The 12,147-nt window shown below is 38.4% G+C and overlaps 1 protein-coding gene across 2 annotated transcripts; it reads right to left on the bottom strand.

The window, feature by feature from the left end:
• Nucleotides 1–81: 81 nt before the first annotated feature.
• On the bottom strand, nt 82–7,452 carry LOC107760125 (B3 domain-containing transcription repressor VAL2). Of its 2 annotated transcripts, XM_016578143.2 has the most exons (13): nt 6,868–7,445; nt 5,567–5,648; nt 5,368–5,469; nt 4,227–4,867; nt 4,048–4,144; nt 3,683–3,857; nt 2,906–2,982; nt 2,402–2,824; nt 2,215–2,264; nt 1,699–1,812; nt 1,308–1,375; nt 625–1,104; nt 82–541 (listed from the first exon to the last, which is right to left on the bottom strand). In XM_016578143.2, exons 1-13 carry the CDS (start codon nt 6,978–6,980, stop codon nt 480–482), a joined length of 2,484 nt encoding a protein of 827 aa, XP_016433629.1. In that variant the 5' UTR covers nt 6,981–7,445; the 3' UTR covers nt 82–479. The 2 variants fall into 2 exon arrangements, with proteins under 2 accessions (XP_016433629.1, XP_016433628.1); XM_016578142.2 differs by having other exon boundaries at nt 82–1,104; nt 6,868–7,452.
• Nucleotides 7,453–12,147: the final 4,695 nt, after the last annotated feature.

Below are 12,147 nucleotides of genomic sequence, written 5' to 3'. Positions count from 1 at the left end.
GCATAATTTTTCTATTTATGGATCGTCGACGAATTTTCTGTTTCTCAAGCTAACCATTCAATCTCACTGATCTGGAATCCATGCACGAAGATATCTTCATATTGAACTCTTTTAATCTAGAGGGAACGTATATAAATATAATTTTCACACAGCACAACTATATACACAATTATTTTAACCAACTGCTTGACATACTCCTACTAACTAAAAGAGATCAATAAGGTGAGGGGAGAGGCGTTGTGATGATATGGGAAAGAGTGATCCATTAAGCAAAAGAATAGAGAAGAGAGTAATAGCAAGTAAAAGGATTCATGTTTCATGAATTGTCCTTTCCACTTTGATCAGGTTCAGAGTTTTCCTTTGTGCCCTCCTGTTCTTGCTCTTGACTTGTAGAAGCGAAGCACTGATCCTCGTGGATGCGTACCTCACTCTCTCTGGTGTCTGGGGGCAACCCTTGGGACCCTGAGCTCCCTTGTTGTTCAGAAACTAAGCTTGTTAGACCATTCTGCCTCAGATATGTCTCTAGCGGAAGACTTGCTTGCTGAAGAAGAGACATCATGCTAAGATGAGATGAACCTGTATCTTCCCGATTTGGGTGACAGTTTAAGTCTAATTGCGACTTACTGGTTTCAGGAAGCTTCTGCAATTGATTGCTGCTATGGCCCCTCGCCAGTGTCTCGCTTCCTGATCTTTCTCTGTCTGAAGGATCGGCTTCTGGTTTCACCTGTCTAGAGAAGCTGTCCACTTCTGTCTCTTCCTTTGAACTCCACATAAGTTGATTCCTCTGGCCAATTTCCGCTTCACGTTCTGATTGACGCTTCTTTTTACGCATCATAAGTGTCTTGAAACGGCGTTTGACTGTCAAGCAGACATTGCATGTACATGTCGGATTATGTTTGCCCTTCCCGCTGGGAGGCTGGATGCACACAATGCAAGAACAGCCAGGTCGATGCCTCGGGTGTTTTGTTGTTGTTGCAACTGATGTGGCGCCACGTTCTCTCACATCACCAGCAACACCTGTCCCATTTGCATGAGAATCTAAATCAGAAGAATCATGGGCCTGCGCTGTCCTTTGGCCTGCTGCATTTCTCCGTTTCTTTAAATCTGTGCAAAATGCAACATATATTTTACAATCATACGGTAAATTGACATAAAAATTAGTGCAACCACAGGCTTACAACAAATAAATACGCGAGATAAGTATATTAAAATCCAGAGTCGATAAATTTTAGAACATGATTTGTATGAGAACCAGCTGGTGCATAGATGGAAATATAGGCTGAAACTAAAGCAACAAGTTACTTCACCCTTGTCCATTTTGAGAAGATATTCAAGCTCTCTGGATGTTAAATCGTCTGGGACAGAACAAGAGCACCTGAGAACATGAGCATCACAAGTATAATGTTAAGTCACATTTTTTTTTGATAAGAGGGAAACCCGCAGCCGCTACACTTGGTGCGCACTGGGTAAACCTCCCCCTGTGTAATAGCCTGCAAACCACACATGGGAGGTAAACCGCACTAAGCAAGCCATGTGCGACAGGCTCAACCCAGAAGGCATTGAGGGGGATTCGATCCCAGGTCATCTGTATGGATGACCGCCCTCCAAACCAACTGGGCAACCCCGAAGGATTTTATAATGTTAAGTCACATTAATGCGCTGTTGCGCAAAATTTATTGATATTGCTAACTCCCTGACCTGCTATGATAAAAAATGTTGTCCTGACATGTCCACTGAGGAGGTAGAAGATAATCAGCTGGCAACCTTCGCCACTTAAAGCAATTATCGCATTGAGCCCACTGCTCCTGCTCCCTGAGATCAGTGATCTAGCAGTAAACTTCCAATTCAAGCAGTATAGGGATCACCAAATGTCAAAGAGATGGGCATGAAAAGGGATGTTTAGAAAAGCAAAAAAGTATGCAAAAAGAATATTTTGCAGTTGAATATGTTGGCGCAAATTACAGTCTTTAGTTCAATGGTGATGCTATACTATTCAACGCCAAATATAAAGCCGCATTCTGTGTCTATGCCTCCATCCAACATCTTACCACTGTTTTGTCATTCTCACCCTCTATTTTCTATTTTCTTGCTAGTGAAAACTATTCAGAATAGGTATTTAAGACGGGTTGCTTATTGCTGATGTCCTCTTTCATCATTTTTTTAAGCAACAAGTTGGTCTATTGGAATACATTCTGATGGATTAGTCTTTCTTACCCAGAAAAGCGGACAGTAAATATGCTCCTCTTCCCAAGAACAGGTGGTTGCTGCATTGCGAAGAACAAAGACATCAAGCCAAAGCCAGAGTTCTCTAGCGGACTGATTAAATCTTAACTAGCAAGTTCATCTAGTTCAACCATAGAGCATGAGCAGCACAAATTAATTAAAAAATAAAGCTACGTACTTCATACTCTTCAAATTCGTGGTCCTCAATTGTGACAGTGGTCGGCTGAATACTCAGCGGTGGTCGGAGCATATCCTGTAACTCTTCCCATGAAAGTTTCAGCTCCAAAGCCTCATCGGAATCAATGAGCAGTCTCTTACTTTTTGACCCAATATTACGACTCCTTTTACGGTCTGAAACAGGCATTGAAGGGGAGAATGTGCCATCTGCATTCCTGCCTTCATTCTTCTCAGTTAAGTACCAGCTAAAATCACCACTATTGAAATGCTTAGAAGACAAATTCATAGAAGACTCTCTGCTTCCTTTGAACGACTGAAGAAGGCCAGAGTAACCACTCATTAAAGGTAGATTCTCAGGCATCGCTGAGAAGGAGGTGGGTTCAGTGGAGAAAACACTCTTCGGTATGGCTGATAGACGAGTTTCCTGTTTTAGGTAATATAAATCAATATTATGTCATAAGCCGCTAAAATGAGCTCAGATGAAACCCCTAAGTGCGCTAGTTACCTGAGTTGAATTAACAGTTGATGCTTTACGAAACCCCATTAAAAGCTTTCCTTCTGGATCCATGCGACTAAAAGTTACTGAAATGAAATGAAATGTTCTTAAAGGATGAGAGATGAGCAGCAGAATTTTAAGTCTGAATAGATAGCCCAAAAACCAAAAAAGGAGCAAATATGCTAAACTGAAATGAAAGGAAAATTTCAGAATTCATTCACTAGACCAAAGCAAGGCATATGTTCCTCCCCCTTTCTATCCCTTCTTGTGCATGTGGAGCTTACGGGAAGCTGGAACGGGCAAGATCAATGCAAGAATATGAACATAGATGTCAGCAACACTAAACAAGTGAAACAATAGTCATATTCTGTTTTTTTATCTTGCTTTCGGATAACAGAGTTGAGTTTTTAATAGTATGTAGTTGAAGGACTCATATTCAGAAATTGTACACTGGACACCTTCATTCCAATTCCAGAAAACAGCTGAGTGACTTTGACAAGAGGGATGGCCAAAAGCATGTATTTGGAGATTGTTGAAAATTCAAATCTCATACATTTTATGTTTAACTTGACCTGTCAGCATTACAGCTTCTATGTTGAGTTAAAGCAAAGAACTAAAAGGGAATGATCACAAAGTGAATCTTGAATGTCACGGGCAGAAGGTTTCATCTAATGAATAAAAAAGACAATCTTTTTAAGTCGAGGTAAATGATTAATACTTGACGTTGACACGATGAACTGAATATAGCAGGTTTCATGACTCACTACAAAACATGAAACTTCATACCTGTATCTCCGGCTTGTAATTGCATAGATTGTATGCAAGGGGTCACACCCTCGAGAACATACATTCTACTGTTGTTGTTTGGCCAAAATCTGAACTGGAATACCCATTCTTTGCCCTTCACATCCTGAATCCGCAGAGGAAGGCCTTCTGGTTGAGAAATTGGTGGAAAATATGCCTGAAAATTGAAATAACTTCAAATCAATTAAGAAACTGATGGAGTCGCCAAGAGGAGAAAAGGTAAAGGAAGACCAGGCCTCTCCTACAGTGAGCAAAACAGCAAGTAAACTACATTCACAAAGGGGAAAAAAGGTCAGGACAGGGGTATGTGTTAAAATGATACTGAAGAAACAAAACGTGAAACTTACTTCGGCACATGCTTTAGGAAGTACCAAACGGCCAATTCGACCTGCATCGCTTGCACTCAGAACCTTCTCAAATAATGGTATGATGGTGGAATTTGAGCTTGAAAAGACATTGTTAAGGAAATCATGTAATAAAATAGGTGAACAGCAATCAATCTAATTTAAGAACTCATGATGGATACTCTCCAGATATTTGCTGCAACTCCTGATCTGTTATCCTCGGCCAATAACGTGGAAGCAGCTGATTCTTAATCCGACCTTCAACAGGTGGCCTGGCAACACGAATCTGTGAAATTATGCCAGCATTTGTCTCTGATCTCACAGCAGAGGTAGATTTTGGAGGTTTGGGCAAGAGGCTTCGAGACCTAGACCCTTGTTGCAAGGAAGAAATTCTCTTGTTCAAGTCCCCCTCATCCACTGTAGCAGGAAAGAGTTTTGTGTTCGGTGAAGGTGCAGACAGAGCAATGCTTAAATTTGTTTGCACCTGTGATCCATGAATCTCATTAACGCCTATGTATCCGTTATACGAATCCAATTTGACATTCTTAGAGGATTCGGCAGAAGCCTGACACAAATTTGATGAAAATGTGCATCCAGATTCTCCAGCAGGATGGAAAGCTTCTTCCATTTTTATTTGGCCTATAGGCTTATTTGTGTTGCCATTCTGGTGTGGGAGCACAAGTACAGGATCAACACCGTCAGAACCCTCTCTTTTTTTAGGTTCAGAGCCATTCATCTGACTGCCCAAAGAAGTTGAAGGCGTTTCACCAACACTGTTTGAGTTAGAAGTTCCAAATGCTTTGGCCTTTACATGATTTGGTGTCTGTATAAAAAATTGGAAGAACATGATGCAAGACGCAACATAGTTCCTAAGTTTATAATAGTGAAAATTTAAGAAAACAATGTCTTGTCTAGCAAACTCAATCTGTCACATTCAATGAAAGAATATACTTGCTTATTAAACAATACACTTGCTTAACTACATTACAAATATAAATAGGGTGTCCTGCTCTTGAACAATGTTAGAGAACAATCAGGAAATAGAACAGTTAACCAGATGGCAAGCACGAGAACAATTTGCTGATTTTTTCCTTAGGTCATAAAATCAGTAGGAGCAAGCCATGAGTTATTAGACTTTTATGTGTGTTTTGTTTTTTTGAGAATGAAGACTTCTATGTTTATTCAGATGTTTTATGGACTACTACTTAAATTACAATCCATAGAGAGCTTGCAAGCAAACTTCAAAAGTAACAATTTGTTTGTGCAACACTTATATCATATGTTCACAGTACATAAGTCATAGATGCATATAATTGATCTCACAGCATGTAGTTGACAACTTCTAGCACAGCCGACACAATTAATGCCCCCACTATCGAGCAGCTCCAGCAAAGAACTAGAAGCAATGCATCCGCAATGAAGACGCTGCCAATACCAAAATTAGTTGCAAAGGTTAGTTATAGGAATCTCTGCAGAGAATCAGATTATACGATGAAGCAGAAAGACAATTTTGCAAGCTAACCTTGCCACATGAAATACACTCCCTCCAACCAGTGTCCTCCGAGTGGAATAAATCACAGAAGCCGAGTTGCTCATAAGCAGTCCTGGAGTAAATCCAAATCCCATGTTATGACATCTTGAATTTGTGATCTAATTCTCAGGAAAATGGGAGAGAAATTAACAGAGTAACAAGATGGTGAATACGAACTTCACGTGATAAATTGTAGACCTAAACAAATTTAATTTTATGAGATCTGTTAAGCCTTCATGTAGATAATTTATGTGAAGTCCTAGACCTAACTTGAGGCAATCAATACTTGTTTAAACTCATCTCCACTTTTATCAGCAACTAACATTTCTAAGTATATTATTAAGAAATCAACCCTTTCACCAACTTGGCAGTATTCAGCTTTCCAGAGTTTAGTATTAGTTGCTAACCTAAGGTAAATTCTTTTATTCCTCTATCAATCCACATCAATTTACTGCTAGGTAGAGTGATCTTTCGTCAAAGAACGACAAAGTTGCCAAAAAGAAATAAGAAAAAGAACTCACTATTACACAACAAGAACCACATTGATAATGCAAATCCTTAGAATAAGGCAAGCAGGTTAAATTGCACCAACTTCCTAAGGGACAAGAATAAGTGATACACAATGCAGAAGGATTATCTTTCCCGCAATTGAGTTTCTAACCTTTCCAGAACTAGAGTTCAGTTGAGCAGCCATTACTTGGTGCACGAACGGGACCAGGAAAGTATTTTCACAACATAATATAAGTTCTCTCAAATTGGGTACGCGATCTCTAATTAGAAAAGGTAAAGTAACTGTTTCATCGAACTCAAGAAACAACTTCGCAAATAATGGGTAATAAGCCAATATATAGAACATGATTTAACAGATATCTTTCAGCCAAAAAAAAAAAAAAAACCTTAACATAAAACAGAAACAATTCAGATTGTACATACTCTTTCCATTCCAAAAAGAGTAACCATTTCAAAGAACAAAGGTCAAACCATCTAATTTTCGGCCTCAACTCTCAACTAGGACATTGGTTCCTTAATCATTTTTAAAATATATCTAAAATTCCAAAATCTACACAAAGAGTATATAAGTGACAAACTTTTTATAATTATACACATCTAAAATTGCTTCACAACCTAACTAGCAATGGTATCATAAAGTACAAACAGAGGGAGTAATAATAGGCAAATCACTTTTACTAGAAATATTAAGAACAACAATAAAGTTGAATTTACAGAACATAAAATTCAATATAAAGAGAGAGAGAGAGAGAGAGAGAGAGATCTGAATTGAATTGAATTACCCGCACTTATCACAGAGGTAGGCAAATTCACCAGATTTCAAAGGCCATCCTTTTTTCCACTCAATTGAAGAAGTAGCCCCACAAACTCCATTCATGCAAATCTTAGAATCCATTTAAGCCCTAATACAGCATAATCTTACTCTAATACAGTATTATTAGTAATACTTCATAACCAATAACCCACCAAGAAAAAAACAAGAAGTTTTGAACTAATAATGAAGTCTTTAGAAAAACCCAATTATGGGAAAAGTCAATAGGAGGAATAATTAGAAGTATACATTATAAAGCTAGTAAGCTGCAATGTTTGTGTGTTTATCTGTACTGTGTAGAGTTTGCTGGGGTGGGAGAAAATATAGTAAATTTATGATAGAGGAATTTTGGAAAGCTGAATTCCGGTACCGGAAAGTTGTATCGCCGGCGGAGTTGGGGGAGAAAATGGAATGCATAAACCAGAGAGAGAGGAGTAAAGTGTAAAACTGTACAACTGCAAAAAGCGCATGCACGAGACTTGAAGGGTCAGCAAAGGTCGCCCGCATTTACCTTTCTTTCTGTTCCTCTTCCCACTAACGTCCCTTTTCTTCTCTTCACTTTTTCTGTCTCTTTTTTAAATATTTTGAAATAATTTTAATTTGTCAAAATGAATAATATCTAAAATCGGTTGTAATGATACATTCGCTTTTGAAAACCTTAATTATATTGATGAACTTTCATGGACTACAGTATATCTGCTTCCAAAGATAATGTGTACGTCCATATGGTAAAACACAGATTTTCATATTATTAAATTGTAACCAAAAAAAGTTACGTATATTATTACAAAAGTTAATTGAGTAGTGATAATAATTTAAGAAACATACTTAGTACATTAACAATATCACTTTTAGCTAATTAAAGGAGCTTTGTTTGGGGAGGGGGACCCCTTGTATGATGATTATTGTTTTTAAAATTTTTATCATATTTAAAAAAAATTACAAAAGTGTCTTAAACCTGTTTTTAATGAAAAAAGTGTTGTAGAAATAAATAAATAAATAAATAAATAAATAAATAAATGTGGGAGTCCTAATCAAACAAACAAAAATCCTCTTTCCTTTTTCAACTCCAGTTCTTTGCCTTTGTCTGTACGATATATAGATTGAGAATGGACAGTACTAAACTAAGATTCCAATCATCATTGCGTAATTAAACAGATAAGTAAATCAAAAGTTTATTCAATCCCCTAATTGATTACTTTCTTCTACGCGTGCGTGCGTGCATAATATTGCCTTGCTTATATGACGTCATGCTTGTGAAATGGATAACCAAAAGCATTAACTGTTAAAACGAAAACAGAAACAGAAAACCTCTTACTTTTTCTATAACAATCTTCTGTCCTCCAATCGATACTAACTTATTTGGACAATATTTTTACTCATTCACTTCCAGTGATACGATTGTATGGGCTAAAAATTGTCCAATTATATGTGAGCCTAATAGATACTAAGAAGGCCTTTGAATACCGCCACATGTCATCAAGTTGATTTCATCGAAGGGCAAAGGCGAGTTAGAGGACTCAACGAAGGTCAAGGACGAGGACGGGTGACAGATTATATGTATCTCTGTTATATTTTGATGATCTAACAAGCTTATTGATAAGAACCAGATAAGGAACTTGTTACACATCCTCAAGTATTTAAAGAACAACAAGTCTCAGTTCGGGGACGTGGTTCAACTCTTCAGAAACAAAGGAACAACAGAGGGAACAAATGGCCACCAGTTCCTGTGGTGACTATACAAGTCAACTCCCCACAGCTGTAAAGTTGATGCCTACACACGCAACAGTGCAAAAATAGTGCAACAATCAACTTTATGGGAAATGCCCTTTGCCTAACTTGCTTACATCATTCAAGTGATGTCACAAATGAGTTATTTGTATCAATCATAGGTAAAACAAAACACTTGCACATTCAAGAATTGATCAAGCATTTTCTCTCAAGTCTATGCCAATCTTGCAAGTGATTCTCAAGGGCATCAAGAACAAAGAACAACATAACGAAGGACCAGTTTCATGTATTGAGTCATTACATGTCCTTAGTTGTGTTGCACCTTTATTAAAGTTCTTTACTTGTAATTCATACTTAGCTTAGTTAGAAGCATTGTGTAAGAAATCTTTGTAAATCATAAACCCTTGTGTTTGTGTCTTGGCTAGAGTTAGTCAAGTTGTAAAGTCTTTGTAATAGAGTTATTACAAAGTGGTTTGTAATAGAGTTGCTACAAGTTAGTGATGGATTAAGAGGTTAATTCCTAGGTTACAATAAGTTATAATCTAAAGTTTGCTCAGCAGTGAAGTTGAAATCTTACAAGGGTAGGTCGTGGTTTTTAATCCCATGAGCTGGGAGTTTTTCACGTAAAACCTCTTTGTCTCATTTACCTACTGCAGTGGGTGTGTGTTCTGTAGGAACAAATAAAGAACCTGGTTCTCTATATAGTTTGGTGGACCCTTAAATTCTATCATTTGGTATCAGAGTAGGTTCTTTCTAAAAGGTTAATACCTAGAAAGGATCTTCATCATGGCTGCTCCACCAAACTTCGAGGAAGGACAATCCACGTACATATCACCTAGATTCAACGGCCAATACTATGGTTGGTGGAAAACAAGAATGCATGATTTCATCATGGCTGAGGACTCAGAGTTGTGGGACGTAATATGTGACAGACCTTTTGTTCCCATGAAAACTGTTGATGAGGGAACAACTACAATCCCAAAACAAGAAAAGAGTACAACGATGCTGACAGAAAGGCTACTGAGAAGAATTTCAGGGCAAAAACGATTCTTGTCTGTGGCATCGGACCAGATGAATACAACTACATCTCAGCTTGTCAGAGTGATAAGGAGATTTGGAAAGCTCTTCAAACAGCACACGAAGGGACAACTCAAGTCAAGCAGTCGAAGATCGACATGTTGACAACTGAGTATGAGCTCTTCAGAATGAAGGACGACGAGTCCATTCAGGACATGCACACTCGCTTCACCTCTATCATCAATGAGCTTCACTCACTAGGAGAAATCATTCCCAGGAACAAACTTGTCAGGAAAATACTTAGTGTATTACCTGGTTCCTGGGAAAGCAAGGTAAACGCCATCACAGAGGCAAAAGATTTGCATAAGCTGACCATTGATGAACTCATTGGTAATCTGAAAACGTATGAAATGAAGAAGAAAAAGGATCATGAGAGAAGAGAGCCCTAAAAGGGAGAAGAACTTGGTCCTCAAGACAGACAACAATGAATCAAGTGGTGAGGATGCTGATATGGCTTACTTGACAAAGAGATTTCAGAAGATGGTCCGCAAAAATGGAGGTATTCCAAATAAGGGCAGATCTAGCAAGCCAAGAGGCTATGACTTACGTCATAAGTGTGGGAAGTCAGGGCACCTCATCAAATATTGTCCTCTCCTCAATCAAGATCAGTACAAACACAACTCAGACAAAGCAGCTAAGAGGAACCAGGTTCCGGACAAATGATTCAAAAGAAAAGATGTTGGCGACAACATTGTGAAACAAGCTCTTGCTGTATGGGAAGACTTCTCAAGTGAATCTGGCGAAGATGATGACAAAGGTGACAACTCCATGATAGCAGTAGAAAGTGAAGTAACTGAATATGACTCTATCTTTGCCTTGATGGCACAATCTGATGATGATGAAGATGAAGATGAGGTAAACTTTCTGGATGTTCAAAGAAATTTGAAATCCTATTCTCAAAAGAAGCTTATATCTTTGGCTAATATTTTAATTAATGCTTATCACAGTCTCATTAATGATAAAAATGCGCTAACCACAGAACTAGGAGAAATAGAACACGAGAGAGATGATCTAGTGGTGGTTGCAGTTGATAAAAGAGAGACTATTGAGAGTTTAAAAAGGGAAAAAGATACTTCGACTGAGAGAATTGCAAACATAGAGCATGAGAGATATGAACTATTAGTAGTAGTCGTTGACCTAAAAGAAACAATTGAGGAACTAAAAAGGGAAGGTAGGCATGAGATTACCCAAAAGGGAAAGGAATTTGCAAGTGAGGCACACCTTAGGCTCGAAGATGAGCTAAAATCAGTAAAATCTAGTCTATGTATCGAACTTGAGAGAAACATACAGCTTGAGGAAGATCTAGGCAGAGTTAAGAATGATCTAGAAAAATCACTCAAGTGGACCTGGTCCTCTGATGCTATCACTGCCTTGTATAAAAACAATGGGGGAAACATGCAAGGGATAGGGTTCCAAAGGGAAAAGACTCATTACAACCCTCATAGCAAGTATGTTACTGTACCTGATAACTGGCTTTGCACTCACTGTGGTAACATTGGGCACTTTAAGGAAACCTGCAAGGCCAAGTTTCAGTCTCAACAGAAAAACAAAGTTTTTCTAAAAAGGTAACTACTGTTAGAGAACCTGGTCCCTTATATAAAACTCGTGTGATGCCTGCTTGGACCAAGAAGGTCCTGATTCATCCCTTTTCTCATTACAAGGGACCCAAACTTGTTTGGGTTTCTAAGTCTAACCCTTGATTTCCTTGTGCAGGGAGCAGTGAAAGGGAGCAACCAATAATGATACATGGATAGTGGCTGCTCGAAGCACATGACTGGAAGCACAAATAATTTCCTTTCACTCAAAGCCCTGCAAGGAGGGAGTGTGTTCTTTGGAAATGGCTAAAAGGAATACATTCTGTGAATTGGAAGAATTGGGAAGTCTCTTTCTCACTCAATTAAAAATGTGTACTATGCGAATGGATTGAAGTACAACTTGTTAAGTGTCTCCCAAATATGTGACAAGGGAAACAAGAGTGATGATCTCAGTTGTCTAAGTGTTGTTGATGATAATACTGAACTATGGCACAGAAGGATGGGTCATGAAAGTTTCACGTTACTGAACAAGTTGGTCAAGAAGGACCTGGTTCGTGGCCTGCCCAACTCAAGCTTCAAGGATCACAAAGTGTGCGATGGAATGTGTTGAGGAAAGTATACATGTGGTCTTTGATGAATCTAACCACTTGTGTGGGAAGGATTCACATGATAATATTTATCAAGAGGGAGAACAGTCAACTGTCCCTGATGAAGTCATTGACATAGCAAATGGAAAAGATGATATGATGAGTCATGTCAAGGAATCAAATGATGAATGGCACAAATAAATCTCCAGCTGACATAGAGGAACCCGATCCCTCAATCACAACAACTGAAGCTGAAAACAGAATTGCTGATGTAGATCAAGGGACCCTACATGTAGAGAAAGAATCACATTCAGAAATACC

This window comes from Nicotiana tabacum, chromosome 24 (genome assembly GCF_000715075.1).
Source record: "Nicotiana tabacum cultivar K326 chromosome 24, ASM71507v2, whole genome shotgun sequence".
Taxonomy (NCBI): domain Eukaryota; kingdom Viridiplantae; phylum Streptophyta; class Magnoliopsida; order Solanales; family Solanaceae; genus Nicotiana; species Nicotiana tabacum.
The sequence above is the reverse complement of the archived record's forward strand: the minus strand, read 5'-3'. Positions and strand labels throughout refer to the sequence as shown.